Source organism: Colius striatus, chromosome 18 (assembly GCF_028858725.1).
Source record: "Colius striatus isolate bColStr4 chromosome 18, bColStr4.1.hap1, whole genome shotgun sequence".
In the NCBI taxonomy this organism is placed as follows: domain Eukaryota; kingdom Metazoa; phylum Chordata; class Aves; order Coliiformes; family Coliidae; genus Colius; species Colius striatus.
In genome coordinates this window covers 12,184,537-12,203,953 of record NC_084776.1, presented here as the reverse complement: position 1 = coordinate 12,203,953, position 19,417 = coordinate 12,184,537, and the positions used below count along the sequence as shown (strand labels likewise).

The following is a 19,417-nucleotide window of genomic DNA, read 5'->3' as shown; positions in this document are numbered from 1 at the left end:
GAAGCCAGCTTCCAACAGAACTTCCCCAAACTCCTTGTTTCAGCAGCTGCTGGCACAGGCTGACCAGAAAGCCAAGACAGAGCCTGGAGCAGGATCCTCAAGGGACTGCATTTAGGAAAGTAGAGGGTTTTTTTCCCCGCAGAACAACACCCTTTAGCATGTCTTTCTTGCTCTTGGCCTGCAAATCAAAGCCAGTCTCTTAAGCCTCACTGATATGCACCCCCAGCATCAGGAGGAGGAGGGAAAGGCAGCTGCTAAGCCCCTTCGTGGTCTGTACTTCATCTCCACTGCTTCCACACCAGCTTGGGAGACTTTCCCCTGTGCAAGGTGACAGTCTCTTCCTCATCCACTGACTTCATTCCTGACTCCTTCACTTCAGGACATGATCTGCCCTTTCTGCAGCCTGTCACAAACTGAGGCTTAGCTTCAACATCCACCTGGTCTGGCAGAACGTCCTTGCAACAGTTTGTTACCCCCAGCCCATGCAGAGGGGCATTCAGACACTTGCCAGTCCATGCACTGGAGACAGAACTCGTCTCCCCAGACATGGGCTTTGGTCCTGTTCCATGCAGAACACCACTCCCTCAATAAGGCACTGACAGGCCATCACAAGTAAGTGAACACCACAGAGTGTCCTGGAAACCCGTGTAAGCTTCCTCAGAGACCAGAGAGGCAGAGAGAATTACTCATCTCTTGGTCTCAAAGCACCCATCAGCTGGACACAGCCCCTGCCACTTGTGCCAAGTGACTCCCTGGCTCAGCTGCAGCAAAAGAGCAGAGGGGAAACTTCTGGAGGAGAAAGAGAGGTTCATCCTACCAGCAGCCAAACCCAAAGGAGTGCTGAAGCTGGAGCTTTGCATCAGGGGTGAAGCCTGTGCCAGGGGAGGCTGGGGAAGCTGCTGCTTATTTGGCATTTCCTGTCCTTGCCCAGTAATCACAGGGGATTGGGATTAAGCTCCCTAAATCCCCTGCCGACTCTTACTCACAATGATCCCATTTTAAACATGTCACTCTGTAACCCAGAGTGTCCCCCTGCCCTTTCAAAGCAACTGTGAGCTCACTGGCTCTGAGAGCAGCGAGGGCATCCTTCATTTCAGACTCTGCCAGAACTGTCTGTGCTGCAAGCCATCAGTGTTAAGCACAGGAGACACAGGGAAGGCAGCACTGGAGGCTGCACACCGTGGCTATCCGTGCTTCCACTCAAAACACCAACCCCTGAGGCACGGCAGGAGGCTCTCAGAACTCAGAAGTCATGTCTTCATTCAGTCTGGCATCCCAAACACCACCCTAACAGATGTTTAAATCACTTCTTCCCCACTTCAGTGATGGCAATCCCTTTAAAGGCTGATGCATTTCACTTCCCCATCAGCTACAGATGGGAACATTTGGCTTACTCCTGGTTTATTTTCTCACTTGCTGTCCTGGTTTGGGCTAGGATAGACTTAACTCCTATGAGGAATTAACTCTATCTATGAGGAGTGGGGTTTTTTTCCCCCCTTTTCCCAGCTGGGCAAAACCACACCACTTTCTTATCAAAGGCTTGTAGACTTTTCTCCCTTTTCAGCAGCTGTCCCAGGCACACCAGCACACCCAGGCAGTGGCATCCCAGCTCCTCACTCCTGCATGCAGCAGGTGCCCAGAGCCTGGGGTCCATCACAGAATCATAGAATGGTAGGGTTGGAAGAGACCTTTAGAGATGATCCAGTCCAACCCCCCTGCAGAAGCAGGCTCACCTAGATCAGGTCACATAGGAATGTGTCCAGGTGGGTCTTGGAGACCTCCAAAGAAGGAGCCTCCACACCCTCCCTGGGCAGCCTGTGCCAGGGCTCCCTCACCACACAGTGAATTACAGAGGAAGCTGCAGGTCTCATTTGAAGTAAGAACACAGGTAGCTGATGGTATTCAACCCCCATCTACCAACATGCTGGTGAAACTTTACCCCAAAGATGAACTTTGTCACCCAAAACCTCGGTAACACACTTCACTGACCAAGCCAGTTAAACCCCCACAATTATCACTGCATTTATGATTGGAAGTTGGAAATTTGATGTACTCAGCATCATGGCCTTGCTGTAACCATGTCCAAGCCCAGGCAGAGCAGCAGGGAGGTGGGGACCCTTCAGTGCAGAGCACTCACTCACCCCCACTTTGCGCAAGAGATCTCCCACGATGTTGAGTGCAGATATTCTAGCTGAAGGAGTGAGGGGGCTGGTACCAAACCCATTGGGTATAGCTGCAAACAGACACATTTTGGTAAATGCTCCACTCTTGTACAGATCATTTGTTAAAGAGCTAAAGAAATCTCTACATAATATGGTCAGTCTCCAACCCCACTGCAGGCTCTTCAGTCTGTATGGTCACTAGCCATGGGAAAATGGCAAAGCTCAGTCCCTGTCCACTGCCCTCCTTGCCATTAGGCCTTGAGGCAGAGCTGAAGCCCTCCCTATGTGCAGGGCCATCACCCACAATCCATCTAATCCAGCCAGAGCTTCCTCTGGAATCTACTCTTTCAATTTGAAAAAGAATGTATTAATCCTTGTGATTATCCAGAGCCTTCCAGATGGGGAAAGGGGCCTGAGCTAACACCCTGCTGCCTCACTTTGTCTTCTCTGTCTTGTTTTCTCTGTATCTGTTGCAACAGAGACTGGGTGGTGATTCTTCTTCTCTGGAGACATTCAAACCCCAGCTGGACGAGTTCCTGTGTGCCCTACTCTAGGTGGTCCTGCTCTGGCAGGGGGGTTGCACTGGATGATCTCTCTAGGTCTCTTCCAACCTTTAAGATTCTGTGTAATTGCTGACACCATTTTCCCCCACTGCTACTCCACATTTAAGCAGAAACATTAGTCACTGCATTTCCCTGCAATCCCAAATGTCTCTCTCCAGTGCTCTACCACAGGTACCTACTGCAGAGTGCAACCCCCCCACTCCCCAAAAGCAGTATCAAAGCTTCAGCTCAGTGGTGAATCTACACAGCCCCTCAAAGGGACTAGGTGCAAATCACCAGCATATTACAAGGGGTTTTGTTCCATTTTGGGTAGAGCAACTTCATCTTTCACAGACCTCTTATTACTTCCATCTGACACAACATGCAAGAGCAAAATGAGTTGTACTGGCCTCCTGCCTGTGCTATTTCCTCATCACACTCCTTGAATGCACATGGTGCTGCCCCAGGATTTAAATGTAGGATCCACAGAGCCCTACACTTACATTAAGCTCATCAACAAGCACCTGGTCTGGAAGTGTGTCACCAGGCTGAGGTCCTGCCAACCAGACAGACATGTTTCTATGAATCACAGAACCTCAAGGGCTGGAAGGGACCTGGAAAGCTCATCCAGTGCAACCCCCCTGCCAGAGCAGCACCACCTAGAGCAGGGCACACAGGAACTCACCCAGCTGGGTTGGAATGTCTCCAGAGAAGGAGCCTCCAGAGCCCATCTGGGCAGCCCCTGCCAGTGCTCCCTCACCTCAACAGGGAAGAAATTCTTCCTTGTGTTTCTCTGGAACCTCTTCTGTTGTAGCTTGTACCCACTGCTCCTTGTCCTGTCATTGGCCATCCCTGAGCACAGCCTGGCTCCAGCCTCCTGACACCCACCCTTTATGTATCCGTAACCATGAATGAGGTCACTCCTCAGGCTCCTCCAAGCTGCAGAGCCCCAGCTCCCTCAGCCTTTCATCACAAGGGAGATGCTCCACTCCAGCATCTCTGTGGCCCTGCACTGCACTCTCTCCAGCAGCTCCCTGTCCTTCTGCAACTGAGGGACCCAGAACTGGACAACTGTACCTTTTGGGGAAGGAAAACTATTTTCTGATCCTTTTCCAACAGGTGTAGCTGGCAAGGAGAGAGAGGCCTGGACAGCTGAATCCATCTTTTCACAGTCCAGAGTGGGAGAACTGGGTGCTGACTTGCGGGTGACTTCTTGCTGCCTTTCCCGCACCGCGAGCTCCTGCCTTAAGTCTGGGGTTGAGAGAAGGAAAAACCCAAACAGAAATCCATATCTCACAGACTGATTTCACAAAACAATCCCATCTCTGTTCATTTGGGAGGGAAGAGGAGGAGGAGACACTTTACAACAGCCCTATATGAACTGCCTGTTGATGGCTTTGTGCAGCAGCGAGGTGTCCCCACCTCAGAGCAGTTTCCATCACTACCAGCTGGGAGCAGAGGCAGCAACCTGAGCCCTTCCCAGCCCAGAGCAGGGCACTTGGCCTCAGTATTTTTCCCCCATCTGTAGTGTGAGACCCCTGGAGAATGTGTTACAAAGGCTGCAGCTGGTCACAGATGCCTGGGAACTACATTGAGCCCCCTTACTCTTCCAGTTAATAACCCACAGGACTCCACACAAGGCAATGACAGTCACGGGTTTATCCAGTTTCTCGATGCCTCAACAAGTTCAAATGACAGGGAAAGAGAAGATTAGGAAACCCACAGTTTATGCTCACTCCCTCTCCAGATAGCTGCTTACTCCCACCTTGTGCCCTCCCATTTTCACACACATTTGGTACAAAGAGCATTGAGCTCAGTGGTGAGTCTACACAACCCCTCAAAGGGACTAGATGCAAATCACCAGCACAAGGGGGTTTGTTCCATTTTGGGTGGAGCAACTTGATCTTTCACAGACCTCTTTATTACCTCAATCTGTGCAGGAGCAAAATTAGTTGTCCACCATGGCTTTTAAGGTACAAATACTTAGAACTGGTTTTAAGTGGAACAGCACAGCTGAAGTGAAAAATCCATTTGGGCTCCTGGAGGAGCTGTTCAATCACAAAGCTTATGCTTGAGTTTGAGACTGGATCAGTTCTTTTAGTGGCTACTGCTCCTGCTTGCTGTCAGGAGGAATAGCATGCAGCTTTGCTACCCTAACAGATGCTAAAAACTTCCAAATGATGCAGCCAAGAAACAAGTTGGGTTTGCTTTTCTGATTATCCCACTGCTCTAGGAAAGAGTTCCCTGGGTCTGTTTGGGCTTTCCAGTACTATTGCCCTAACTCTGAGTTACAATGCATCTGTTCCTCAGAAATCCATCTCCCTGTCCATATTTGTGATAAAACCCCTGTGCTTCCAGTGGAGATTTTCAATTGGTGGGGCACAGACTTGGTTCCAAGTGGTTCATAAAGGAGAACAGCACCAGAAAGTCCCAGACTGTTGTTGTGTGTTTTGCCTTACACTCAGGGCTTGGCCTTCAAAGAGGAATTCTTTTAGAAGGCTTCACTAGGAGCCAAAGTTGAAAACCACTCAAGTACATTAATGGCAAGTCAAGGCTTGTGAGCAGAGCATCCCCACTATTAGATCCATTTCCACAAAGTATTACAAAGCTGCTTCCCCAGCATCCTCGGTGTGAAAGCCATTAGGCAATTCCCAGCTCCTGATCACCTCCCAGACAGGCTTTACTGGGACACCTGAAGTAAACCAGGCAGCGTCCAGGAGGTTTAGCAGGATCACAGGAGACAGGATTGTTAAAGAAAGTTGGTTAACCATTTCCCATCTCCTTCCCTGCCTCTTCCTGTGCTTTCCCACTCACTGGGGTTTATGGCTTGTGTAGGAAAGGGACTTTGGAAGCACACTTCTTCAGTTTCTCCTACATCTGTGAAATAGTACTTCTGTACTCACCTGAATGAATCTGGCATTAATTTTGCCCTACATGAGGAAATGTTTCCCTCTTTGCTACACTGGACATACAAAGAACAGGGAACACACTGTCAGTAATACCTAACACTTAGCTTACTCAGCCAGTTCAGGTCCCATTATGTGAGGCTTTCTATAACCAGGAGCTCTGGTTGCTGCATGCCTGTCCTGGCAAGGCACCAAGTTCCCCAGACACAGAAGTAACCAAGCAAACCCTACCTCTGGCTTCATCCTTTAATCTCTGCACAGAAACCAGCAATGACTCCTTGTCATCCAGTTCACTTTCCAAAAAGGCATTTCTCTCAATTGCTTGGTTCAGCCTCTGTTCAAAGTCTTCCAATGAAACTATTGTTGCCCTAGAAACAAACCCCAGAATATTAGGTTCTTCAGCTCAGCCAACATAAAAGTGTATTCAAACACATAATGGAAGAATAATGACAGCAGGGCCTACACTCCAGTTAGTCACTGAAATGCTGCTCAGAGGCAGAGGAGTAAGAGGAAAAAGACATGATAGCATCTGGCTCTCAGAGATCTACTAAAGAGCTGGGAATTGAGATGAGCCAGCTCCTTTTCCCCAAGCCCCACATTCTCTCCAAAGCCATCCATGTATCAGTGCAGCAGCTCAGGTGCTGCTGTGCTCTCCAGAGCTGTGGCCAGGTAACAGCCCAGGCAATGCCCAAAGCAGGGCAGCCAGCTCTTACCTGAGCCCAGATTCCTTCCATGATGCCAGTGGGATAACTCATGTGTTGTCAAAAGTTAGTCATGAGGTCAACAGCCTCGTGGAAACAAGGCCTCAGCTCTCAGATCTTTTTGCCAGATAGCCAGAGGCTCATTCCTGGTCTCACTTAACCACTGAAAGGCCCAATTGCCATTCAGCCAAAGGGAAGCCTGACCCATTCAAACTGGGTGTTTCCACAGCAGCCTCTTCATTTTATGCAGTTCTAAAGGACACATTTGTCCCCTATAGCCATTAAGCTGTTATGCAAGGGAAGGGGAAGACTCCTTTGGTCTGTTTGATTTAAAAGACACTATGTAAAGCATCAGCTTCTTACTTCAAAGGGGCTTTGAGCTACAAGGATCACAAATGTAGGAGTCGCTTAGCTGGCAGTAGCAAAAGCAGTGCACTGGCCTGACTGGCACTGAGCCTGCTCATACTGGTGGTTTCTCCCAGGAACAGGGAGCACTTCCATCTCCTTGCCTTCCTCGCTGTAACAAAATGCTCTCAGCTGATGATGTGAACTCCAAGGGTAAATCGGGGTGGGTAAGAGTTTTGCTTTTCAAATGTAAGTCATTTTCCCTTTTAAGGAATAAAAAACATGATCAGTCTGAAGTAGCACAGGAAAAGATCTAGTGAAAGCTTTAGAAGGTTTGCAGCCCTCACCTCTTTGCACGTTCCAAGTCGTCATTGGCCTGCTCCAGCTCCCTCACATATTTATGCAGCTGATCTTTAATGGCCCTTGTCTGGCTTAGGTCATCCTCTAACAACGACACCTGCTTGTAACTTTGTGCATACTGGTGCTCCAGTTTCTCCTGAAAGAAAGGAGCAAGATAAGTATCAGTCACAAACCCTTTCCAAGTCACCAGTAGCAATATGGGACAAAGACAGCAACACACTTGCTGCAGGCTGCTGCTGGGGGTTGGTGGTAACACAGGGAAAAAGCTCAAAGGAACATGCTCTGGACATCAGAGCTGGACTCAGAGAAAACCACAAATGCTGCATTGTGTGCAAGCTGCTCACCACACCACAGCTGGCTGTTCCCAACAGCCTGCACTGACAGCTGCTCTGAAGCCTCATACAGCCAGGAATGTAACTGCACAGCCTCCTCTGTGCCTCTCCCTTGACAAAAGCCACTCTGTTACCAGAACTTGTCTGACATCTTCCTTAGCAAAAATGAAATCTGCTACAAAACCTCCAGGTTCACAAGCTCATCTTTGAAAGGCTGGAAGAATTCTTTCCCAAATGTGATTTTACCAGCTCTGAAGGTACCCAGAGGTGCTTGTGGAAAAAGCCACTGGCTCCCAGAGCTGCCCCTGGCTCCCAGATGTAGCCATGACTGGATATGTGAACAAGTGATCCCATAAGCTTTATTTCCACTGAGTAAGTTTCCAACCTTTGCCTTCTCTACAAGCCATGACAGCCACAAAGAATGCTTTCCCAAGATTCTAAAAGAGGCAAGAACTAGTTAACAGGGGCATAGGATTGAAGCTGCAAATCAGATCCTCCTATCTCCACAGACACACAGCTGTTAAGGCAGAATTAGGAAAACAATGTGCACAAATCACCCATGCTCAAGGTCTCATAAAACCAAGGAGACCTTCTGGGAGAGAAAAATCCAAACAAACCCTAGTGTGCAAAGGCAGTGGGCTGACAAAACATCCCTGTGCTGTCTCTCCTGTTGCTATGTTGATGCTGCCTCTGTAACCAATAAAGCTTCTGCTTGGCAAAGCCTGGAGAGTTTCAAGCAGTTAGCACAGACTCCATGGCAAGAGTTTCATGATGCAAGCAAAAAACAATCCTTCAAGCAATTCCCCTGGTAAGCTGTTGGCCTTATTTGGAGTGCATGCAAGGCTGGATCTTAAACACACACCTCGTTTGCTTCTTTGGGATATTCAGTGCCCAAGAACACACCAGACAATCCAAAATGAGACCAAGAACATCCCTGCATAGAAGCAGCAATGCTATTGAAGACCTACCTTTAATGTTTCCACTTCATACTTGAGTCTTTGGTTATCTGCTTGCAAATCTCTGTTCCTTTGCTCAGCTTGCACTAGCTGTGCCTCCAACTCAGCTTCTAATTCTCTGCTTCCTTCCTGAAATTCAGCCAGCTCTTCACGAGCTTCCTGGAAGCTGTAAGGAGAGGATTCCATCAAACAAAAGCCACAGCTCTCTTAAAAGAAGATGAAAAGCCAAGAGTTTGAGAGCAACCCAAGTGTCATCCATAGGCTTCTAAGGCAAAAAAGGAAGAATGGGGAAACAAGAGAAATTCCATGAAGCTGAGCTGTCAAGGAAATGAATTCTCTTCGATCAAACAGCTACATGAAATGCCACGTGTGAACTCAAACTTGCACCAAAGCCATGGTCAGGATTCCTGGGGGTTTGACTCTGCACTCCAGCAGATTTTGCTGCTCAGGGACTTGGGGGGAGTCAATGAATCAAACAAATATCTAACCCAACTTTGGTCAAAAACTGTGAGAGAACAACAGTTTATGGGTCTCTGCACTACTTGCAGATTACAGGTTCTTGAAAAGCACGAGGGATCCAGCCTCAGGGTTACTGAGCACTGTGGCAGGAAGCCAGCACATACCTCCCTGATACCACAGCAAGTCATTAAACACTAGAAGTAGCCACTCCACATATTTTGCTTATTAAATTTGCATCTTTACCATAAGTAATAGCTCAGCTCTTAGCAAGCAGCAGGGAAAACTTAACAGGGTTTCAGGGAGCAACATATCCCTTGGTGTCCAAGACACAATTTGCTGCCACCCAACAGCAGCTCAGGGTTCTCTGCATGGACAGGCCCCCTCACATGCACAACACCCTCCCTCCCAAGCAAAAACCCCAAACAAAAGCAACTTGTATCTTGTGCTTGAGAGAGGTTGAACTGGCTTCACCTCAATTGCACTTGAGTAACATGGAATGCAAAGAAAGCTCTACAAAGAAAAGCTGGGAGCCTCCAATGCCTCCCACACCAAAAAACCCACCCCAAACAAAGCCCCCCCTGCCTCTGTGAGAAGCACAGCATTGCTCAAGCCAACTTCTTGTCATTTTGGGTAAGCAAAAAGCCCTGTACCACCCAAAAGATGCAAACCACTGGTACAGGCTGGCCCACGAGGTACAACACACTTCAATGAACAGCAGCAGACACCAAATCATCCACTTTTCATACCAGTAACTCAACTATGAGAAGCTTGGGGGAGAAGTAACGATACAAGGCAAGCCCAAAGGCACCTTTCTCAAGATAAAACAGCAAGATAATACTTCAAGTAGCATTTTAATTATGCAAAGATGCACATGAGAGCAGAAGGGCTCTGGTCTTGCTCAAACATGCTTGAAACATAGCCTGGAGTTCATGGCATGGTAACACTGGGCAAGAAACACTCAGCTCCCACAAAGCTGCCAACTTAAAGCTGGAAATGCAGATTTTTCTCTCCAATATCTAATACTCATCTTGGTGTAAATTTGCAGAGAAACACCTTAATGTTCTGGTCATTAAGTAGGAAAGCCAGCCTGTGGATCTAGAGCAGTACCTTTGTTTGTACTTCAAGGAAAGTTCTTTCCAATATGCAGTTTCCTCCTTTGGACTGGAAAATGTTGGGATTTCTTCACTGTCCATGATCAAGACGACCTGCAGGATGCAAACACAAGGACAGACTCAGGATAAGCAGGCAGACAGCCCTCAGAAATGTTGCTAAGCACTGGGCTTCACTGTCAGGGCCTTTACAACATCATCATCCAGACTTGGCACCCACCAACAGGATGTTAATGAGCCCTCAGAAGCATCCTTCAGTGCCCAGACCTGCCCTAGCAAGGGAGGGATTTTAGCCAGCTTCTGGGAATGCTCCTGCAGCAGCAGCCTGAATTGAGACCAGAAACCCTGGCTGCATTCTGTACCAGCCACTGGAAGAGCAGTTCATGCCCCAGGCTTACTTAGGACCACATTTACAGCTCAGTTTCCACTGTTGTTCTCAGGGATATTTTGCCTCCTGTTGTCAACACAGTGAGAGGCACTACAGCTCCTGTTAGAGCTGCAAAGGCATGGAATGTGTGAGGACAAACACTCTGAGGCCAGCCAGCTGCTAACAGGATGTGCTGTGAGGATTAACAGCTAATTTACTCTTCCTACATTGCTGCTTTCGTGCAAAACACGTGGCTAACAGGAGTTATCCAGAGTTTTGCTCCCTCTGCCCTCTCAAACGGACACAAGAAGGATCAGCCTCTCATGAAATGACACACTCACACACACAACAGGGCTTCCAGCCTGGAGGTGGCCAGAGGACCAGCCTCCCATGCCAAGGCAGGGGATGAGGGCCTCCTTTTTCCATCTGCTTGTGCCACTGGATGCCACTTGCACTGTCTCTTGGCCATTAGCCAGAAACACAAGCCAACACTTGCTTTTTAAACATCTGCACAGTAGCTGCAACATGCAGTCCAGAGGGTCACAAGACATTTGAGGCCTCAACACACATCATGTCTGAGTTGAAGTGGTGGTCACAGTCCTGCCATGCACAAGCAGGACCACGAGAACAGACATCCAGCTCCTGACCACAGCCAGGAGACACATCACACCACAGATCATTTCTGAGCTCTCCCTGAGCAATCCCACAACTCTTTCATGAGTTACCATCTGCTTTTTTCCCCCCTCTCTGAAAGCCAAGACTCAAATTTGGCTGTTAACACTCAGAAAAGAACAGGCTGAAACCAACTCTTTCTCTGTTTAAAGCTTCTGCTTTAAACAACTCTTGCATCAAGCTCATCCATCAGTAGTAGCTGACCTACAAGTCCTGACTTTCACGTTCCAACAGGCATCAATAGCCAACACTGTCCCTTCAGGCCTAAAACTGTCACACTAACATGGCCTGTATCTGAGTGACCCACATTTTAGACACCTAAAAGTGTGACAAAACAATGTCATGCTTTCATCAGGGGGCAGACAGGCTCATTTCAGAGACTGGTGCTCAAGTGAGGCATAACTGGCACACTTGTTCTTCAGCTGAGACTGCAGCTGCTGCAACCCAAGGGCATGAGATCAGATGGATCCAGAGGGTGCTAAGGACCTCAGAACTCTCACACTGTATTTAACCTCACAGCTTTACTGTAGAAGCTGTCAGAAGATTTGTCAGGAATCAGGTGTCCACGCTGCCCGAGAGGCCTGATGGCACTTTCCTGCACTGCCCTGTCCTGAGACAATAAGATGTGTCTGTGGAGCTTTTATAACCCTCCCCAGGCACACGTACACTGGCAGTCCTGCATCTTTTCAGATCAACATTTCTCAGTGTGTTCTTGCTTGAGTAGTGGCACCTGTTACCAAGGCTGCAGCACGGGGACAACTCATCAGTCCCACGCAACAGCGTGTTTACAGTGGAGGCAGAGCCCATCAATCACCCCCCAAGCATGTGCTGCTTTCACAGCGGGGTGGACTGAGGCGAGCAGACATCTGCTGTGGCTCAGGCGTGCCTGAGGCAGCTCCTCAGCTGCCATTCAGACCTCAGGGAAAAGGAAGAGGTGAACAGCTTGGCTTGGCTACAGCAGCATGCTGCCTTGAACATCAGTCCCATGCTGCAACCGCTCCAGGCCTTTCCCTCGAAGGCACTCGATGCTGGGCTGGCACATGCTGAGAGGTTCAGGGCAGCAACAAGCACGTTTTCCCCCAAATAAATGGGGTATGTCACAGAGCAGGGGCAGCTCCTGCAGCTCCAGAGGAGCTGGTCTCAAAAAGGTAAAGAGCCAGGAAGGCAGCAGTGAGCAGAATTCAGGGTGTGTTTAGAAAAACATTTGTACACAGCAGCATCTGACACCATTTCCTAGAAGCAGCCAAGATAAGGTAGGTCTGGGCCCAGGACCCTTTCCTGCCTGCTCCCACAGGGCACACCCTGGGAAACACACATCCAAGGAATCTGCAGACATGGGAAGGGCTGTCTGGGACAAGCAAGTACTTACAGAGGCACCAGCTGCCGCTGCAGAAGATGTTTTCCCCTCTTCTCTCACGTCAAATGAGCCTTTTCCTTTGAGGCAGTAGAGGGAAGAGATTCAGCCCTGTGGTACTTCAGGCCCCTTAGCAGCAGCTCTTCCTTCCCAATTCTGCTCCCCAGGAGCAAGCTGAGCTTTCACAGAATCACACAATGGTGGGGGTTGGAAGCACCTTTAGAGATCATCTAGTTCAACCCCCTGCCAAAGCAGGTCCCACCTAGATCAGGTCACAAGTCTACTGTCCCTTGCCCACCTTGGTTAAGCAGCTGATGGTTGCTGGTTACCCACTCCTCATGCCCAGGATCACACCATCCTCTCAGTGGGCACTTTTGGTTTGTAACTGCAGTACTGAGCTCCAACCTCCACAGCCAAGTTGTGGTGCACAGTTTCACTGCCTGCCTTCCAACAAGATGCTTCAGGGTCAAAATACTTGTCTGAGGGTTGGGAGATGCAGACAGCTTCCAAACCTGCCACCAGCACACATGTAGCCATGAGTAAATCCCTTCTGCCAGCTCTTGCCCATTCCCTCTACCCATGGCACAGAAACACGGGCCTGGCTAAGCGTTTGTACCTGCCTGGAGAAAGCAGCTCCCAGGCATCATCAGAACATAACAAAACCATTTCAAACATCTCACGTGTGAGAGAGCAGATGCCCACAGAATACCAAGAGCTGAACAAAAACTGCTTTGCTTCAGCCTGTGGAGGGTGGTCCCAGTCTAGGGCATGACGAGAGGAGCTGAGAAGCAGCGCAGTGAGCCCTTTCCATTCACCAGCTCCTCCGAGTACGTGGCACTTGCAGAATCAAGCCTTTGACAAACAACACTGAGGGCTTTCAGGATACAGACAAGACAATGCAGCAGCATCTTCCAGGGAAAACGAGAGCAGGCTTATGCTGCTGCCCACTCAAATGCATTGCAACACAGCTCAGCATTCACACAGTGCCCTGGGAAAACTCAGCTAGGTGGGCTGAACTCCAGGAGCCAGAGCAGCTCTCAGACAAGACCTTTGTTCAAAATGTAGTGTTAACCACCCCCACACACACACAGTGGGGCAGGGTAACTCCCCACTGCTAACATGGAACAGCTTTTCCATGCAGTGCTCACTGTTCAAAAATGCAGCTTGTAGGTTAAGAACTTCCCTAAGTTCCAGGAGCTTTTGTACAAGACAAATCTGGTTTCCTACCTCCAAAAGCACCTCACAGGCGAGATGCTCAATATCCTCTGGATATTACAAGAGCCAGAAGCCAAGTGCAACGTGTTTAAGAAGCAACTAAACATAAAGATAGCAGCTTAAGGAATCTTGCATTCAAGGCCAAACAGAAATCTTTAGGGAGACACCTTTCTGCTGGGTCATGAAAACACAAACACAGCTTGAAGTGTAACACAGCACCTTAAAAAAGCATCCTGGCCTCTTCATGTAACTGAAGGCTGCTGTTAGGGCTTGGGATGAAATATCAGACCAAAACACTACCCTTGAAACACAACACAGTGTTTCAACTTCTACCCACAGCTTCCCACTGTCAGGAATCCCCTCCTCCCTGCTCTCAAAGTCAGCTCAACTCCCTGACGCATGGCAGGGAGGATGAGCCACGGAAACACATCCAGAATGACTCATTCCAAGCAGTGCTCAGAGGCAGCTGCAGTTCACCCAGCATGTGCCTGCAGCACCTGAGTGGCTGGAGAAACCATTCTTCCTGATTTTAATCACCCCATATTCTCCCATTTAAAACCAGCAAAGAAATATTTACCAGATAAAGTGAGTGAATATGAATTAAAGCTGATGAACACAAGGTTTCTCTGTGGACTGGGCATCACTTTCTTCCTCACAGTCCTGTTTGCTCAATGTTTTCTGACACCAAACACAAAGAGTGAAGACAAAGGTCACTCAAAGGTGACAAACTGCAGCACTAAGACTCCCTCGTCCATGCCCCACCACCAAAGGCAATGCTAACATCCACTGACCTTTGGAATGAAACAAGTAGTCATCTAAAACAGGACTTTAGATAAAGAAACTCTGCCAAGCTCACATATGACCTTCAGTTCTTGAGATGACAACCCCATCCTGGCTCCCAGTCCCCAGAGCTGCCAAGTGCCATGTCACAGCTGCAGTCAGCCCCATCTCGCAGAGTGCCTCCAGTGCTGGCACCATCCAGAGCTGCTGTGCAGAGCAGAAGGGCTGGCAGCAACCAAGTCTTCTTTCTCTTCCCCTTTGTTTTTCTGCTGATTCACAGACAGAAAAGCAGAAGTAATCTTGTTCCCACCATTCCCCACCTTCTACAACCACAAGAGTCATCAAGTAACCCCCCAAATCCCTGAAGCTCTGGGGGTTTTTTTCCCCCAAAGCCAATCAGGACTCAAAGCAAAGGAGCCTGAGCACTCAGGCAAAAACCAAAGCTACCTTTAGAACATGGAAAACAAACAAACAAACAAAAAGCCACGGAGGTGCTTTCACCGATCAATTGATCAATTTGTGCTTGTTTTTCTCCTCCTGAAACAGGAGCTGGAGGCTCTTTCCCGGGTGTTTTGGAAGGCTGCCTACAGCCACTGCTGCTTCAGAACCTCTGTCTTGTCTTCCAACTCTATTTTTGAACTGAATGTTCTCGGGTGAACCACAACAAATGTCTCCTTGCCTCTTCCAACAGCAGCAGAGGTGAAAAAAAAGAAAGTTGCAGAGCACAGAGCCAGCACAACACTCCTTCCCGTGCTGTGATAACACACCCTGCACTTCCACAGCTGGCAGCACAGGAGGCAGGTCATAACCAAACATAACCTCAGCCAGGTTCAGACTGAAAGTCTTCAAGAGAACCAAACACCTTGTTATCTCAAGGAGTCCAATAAATTCTCAATTATTACTCCAAGGGAACAGGCTTGCTTTCCAGCACACAGCCATGACTCACCTTGTCAACAGATGATAACCAGAGGGGTTAAAGAAACCCCATGGTGCAAGCCTTGAACCCAGAAGGAAGGTACTGATGCTGTTTCCTCTTGTCCTGTCACTTGTTACTTGTAAGCAGAGACTGACCCCCAGCTCACTGCGGTTAGGGAGTGTCAGAGAGGGCTCCTGTCTCCCCTCAGCCTCCGCTTCTCCAGGCTCAACACCCCCATTCCCTCAGTCCCTCCCCAGCACCCTTGTGCTCCAGCCCCTTCCCCAGCTTCGTTGCCCAGCTCTGGACATTGACTGGGTTGGCTGGACAAGCCTGAAAGGGTTGATGCTCCTGACGCAGATTCAGTATCTACAGATGAAGGAAAAGTCTCTGGAGATGTGTGTGTCCCAGAACAACCTGGGCCTGACCACAAGAACAATTTGCTCCCAGCTCCATACCCAGGAAGGATGAATCCACGTAGAGCAGGAGAGTGCAGAGTAAACAGCAAACTGAGAAGGAAAATAAGGCTGTGAAAAAAGATATCCTTCTCTCTGCCTCAGTCTCTGCTCTCTGGAAAACCACCTCTTAGGAAAGTCAGTGAGACATGCTGAGCTCCAGGAGTACTAATCCTGACTCACCAGGGAGGCTGACAGCCAGCACAAGCTGCCATGTGCCTGCACCTCCCAGCCTCTGCGGGCCTGGCATCTTCTCCAACTCTAGTTGCCTGGTTTCTCTGTAAACCTTGAAAAATCACAGAGCAGCCTACCCAGAAGCAATTAATTTATCTGAGAGCTTAGGCCAGGCAAAAAGAGAGCTGACAGCACACAGGTCCCTTGGGCCTCCCTATTATCTCAGCTATTAATATCACCCTGATGACGACACTGCCCGGAAAGGCGGTGGCCAGAGGGCCAAGATGCTTCTGGGCACTGCAGAATGACAAGTGACCAAGAAACTTAAAGGGAAAAGTCCTTAGCTCATGTTTCTTCCAAGAGGAGTGAATTCTGTTGCTTTTATGTCTCTCTGAAGTTTCCCAGTACCAGAGTTTTGAAAACTACTGCCCAAAAGAGAATCCCAGGCCAGCCATCAACAGAGAGGACCTTCAGCCTCTTCAGTAAGCAGTTAACAAGATAAGAGCTAAAAATAAACCCCCAAACTCCACACTGGTCAGGAGAGAGAAGCAGCACAATCTGCTGTGGGGCTGTATGGACAGAAGAGCCCTCAAGGGCACAATCCCAGCAAGAAAAACACACTTGGATGGGTCTGTCTTGTTCTGCCCGTGCCGGAGAGCAGAACAGCAGGGAAAGGCTTGTTTGTTCCAACATGCTTTATAGTTTATCTCTATTATGTTTGTGGTGTCACAAACACCAAGAAGGACTGTAAAAAAGACCATTTTCTTGTTGTAGTCTGACTTAACCTGATTCTCAAAACCAACTGTAACAGACTGAGGGAATGAGTAGTGCTTTGTGTACCCCCAGACACATCTCCAGAGACAAGACTCATTGTAGGACTGAGGCCAGAGACGTCAACAGTCTTGTGTTATCTTTCTTCCTCTCCTTCCTCTTCTCTTTCCTTCATCAAATGAGGAATTATCTCACATGTCTGCAATCTCTGAAAAGTCAGGACAAAAAAAAGACCAGGGCTTTCCTTTCCAGGAAATGAAAACACTGTGCCTCTGGACCTTCCCCCTGAACCTCCCAGTGACACATAAGATCAAACTTTCACATGTATGAACCGAAAACAGAATGTCTGGGCTCTGCCTCGACATACACAACACAATTTCACTGCCCAGCCAGATGTGAGTCTCAAAGTAAGGCAGAGGATCTCTTCCAGGGCAGACCTAACACTATTAATCCCAAAGCCACACTGCTTACATACAGCTGCAGGTAAGTGGCACTACCAACTGTCCTGCCTGGGCAGTCACATTGCTGACACATCAAAGTTAAATATACTCCAATAAATATAAAAGCCTCCTAGTCATTTTTCTGCCCTGGGACAGCTCCTTCCTCTTGCAGTTAATAATATCTCTAACAAAACACTGACCTTGACACAGCCAACCAGGAACTGATTCTGGGAAAGAATAAATACAATTGCTTAAGTATCCACAAGACTCTTCTACCACAGCTTCACATACTGAATCACCTCTCAGGGCAAGAAACATCAGCAGCACCCAAAGGCACTCTGCCTCTTTGCACCAGTGACGAAGCCAAGATAGTTTCAGAGGGAACAGAGAAGCCCTGAGTCACCAAATACTCCCAGTGCAGACTGGTGGAGAGCAATGAGACTGTGGGTGCGTGAGAGCAGCCCCTCCTCCTGCCTAGGAGGGAGGGAGAGAAGCATTAATGGGAAATCACTTCAGTGAAGTCTAACTCCAGTCACTTTTTTTGTCTGTGTCAGATGTGTTCACCCTTCACGGTGTGTTTGCTGCAATTTGGGTCAAACTCATCCAACTGGGAGGGCGAGGCAGGGACTGCTCCAGCCTGGTCATGTTTATACCCAGGACAACAGGACTCACAAAGCTGACAGGGAGGCAACAAAGACCTCAGAGCAAAACCCTCAGAGAATTAGGGACAAATATTTGACAGAGATGTACCTGAGCCATCTGAGCTACCGAGCCTTCTATGAGAACGGAGGCAAATCATACATCCAGCTCCCTGTCAGTGCCTGGGGATTGATGGGGGAAAATAAACGCCTTCGGGAACAAAGCCACCTACAGAGGAGACAGAGGGGCTGTAAAGGAAGCAGCCGTGCTCCCCACTGACAGCCAGGCCCAACTTACTTAAGTCACCCAAGTTACTCCGACACACTTCAGCACAGGCACACGGTCCGAGTCCCTTTGCGTTCAGAAACCGCTCTGAAGGAGGAGCGAGGACAGAAGCAGTTTGCCACCACCAAAGCCGTGCTGGCTGCCCCGGGGCCGACCAGCGAGCACAGCCACCGCGGCTGAGCAGGGAGCAAGCAAAACAAGTGCCCTCTCCTATCACACATCACACGGGAGGGACTGGCACAGCGCGGGGCCGGGACACCCGGCCTGCAGAGCAGACGGCAGCCAGGAGCTGGCGGGGCTCCCTGCGTTGGGCAGCTCATAGAACCCAGAATCAATACGTCTGAAACAGACCTTTAAAGCGCGTCGAGCCCAACCGCTCGCCTCACACGTCACCAAACCGACCCGACCCCCTGAAGTTCTGCCTTCAAAGCACTGCCGCTCAGCCGCTGCGCTCTGCGCCCTGCCACGGCCGCGCACGGCCCGGCTGCGACGGCCGCCGCAGCCGCCTTCCCGCCCCCCCCGCCGCCGGCCACCGGCCGCAGCGCCGGGCTCGCCACCAGCCCGCAGCCGCAGCCCCACTGCGCCGCGGCGTGAGGGGAAGCGGGATGCGCCGCTCTACGAGGAGACGCGGCTCCTTGCGACGGGCCGGGCACCGCCGCGGCCCACCGCCGGCGCCTCCCGGCAAAGCCGCGCTCCTGCCCTCACGCTCTACCGAAAGTACCTCTGGCAACGGGGCTTCTCCCGGCGGCGGCCGCTGCTGCCCGTGAGGAAGCGGCTGAGGGGCTGCCGAGGCCCCGCGGCTGGCAACGGCGGGCGGGGTCGACCGGCCAGGCCAGGGCGGTGGCCGGGAGGGCGGGGCCGAGCCGGGCCGGCCGGTGACAGGCACTCGCTTCCACCAATGGGAGACGAAGCGGCTGAGCCACCGGCCAATGGCGAGCGGGGCAGGGCGGGAGCTGCCCCGTTGTCAGTTTGCAGCCAATCGGCGGAGGGGGGCGGGGCTCGCAGCCCCCGGTAGCGCGAGCGGCGCCCCCCAGCGCCCCGGCCCCGGCCCCGCCGCGCTCCCGGCCCCGGCCCCGGCACCGCCACCGCCACCGCCACCGCCGCCGCCGCCGCCACCACTCACCGGCGCATCCCCTGTCACAGCCGCAGCGCCGCCGGCCGGGGCTGCCTCATCCGGGGCTGCGGCGGGCGGGGCCGTGCCCGTGACGCAGTGACGCTCTGTCACCATGGGGCGGAGCGCGGGCCGGGGGCCGGGCCGGTGTCCTGCCGGTCCTCTCGGCGTCTCCCGGGAGATGCAGCCAGCTCCCGCCCTGCAACAGCGTGGAGTCCCCGAGCTGCTCGGCCTCATCCCACTGTCGTCCCGTCCCCCCGTCCCGTCCTTCACTCTTCTTGCTCCGTTTGGGAGCAGCTCCCCGCCGGCTGCGGGCTCCGGTGACCCGGGGAAGGGCAGACACAGGCACCGGCACGGCAGGTCGCGCCG

The 19,417-nt window shown here is 50.6% G+C and overlaps 1 protein-coding gene across 6 annotated transcripts in view; it reads right to left on the bottom strand.

The window, feature by feature from the left end:
• NDEL1 (nudE neurodevelopment protein 1 like 1) overlaps nucleotides 1–19,134 on the bottom strand; it is a 28,090-nt gene extending 8,956 nt beyond the window's left edge. For 3 of the 6 annotated variants that reach the window (XM_062010694.1, XM_062010697.1, XM_062010696.1), the window contains exons 1-7: nucleotides 12,281–12,345; nucleotides 9,871–9,968; nucleotides 8,317–8,470; nucleotides 7,004–7,152; nucleotides 5,842–5,978; nucleotides 3,782–3,955; nucleotides 2,142–2,233 (exon numbers count right to left, since the gene is read on the bottom strand). In XM_062010694.1, coding sequence (XP_061866678.1) covers nucleotides 2,142–2,233; nucleotides 3,782–3,955; nucleotides 5,842–5,978; nucleotides 7,004–7,152; nucleotides 8,317–8,470; nucleotides 9,871–9,956 — 792 coding nt within the window. In that variant the 5' untranslated portion in view covers nucleotides 9,957–9,968; nucleotides 12,281–12,345. Of the gene's footprint in view, nucleotides 1–2,141; nucleotides 2,234–3,781; nucleotides 3,956–5,841; nucleotides 5,979–7,003; nucleotides 7,153–8,316; nucleotides 8,471–9,870; nucleotides 9,969–12,280; nucleotides 12,346–18,658; nucleotides 18,821–19,060 lie in introns of those variants that run through there. The other 3 variants (XM_062010699.1, XM_062010700.1, XM_062010698.1) reach the window with 3 other exon arrangements.
• Between the last annotated feature and the right edge of the window lie 283 nt (nucleotides 19,135–19,417).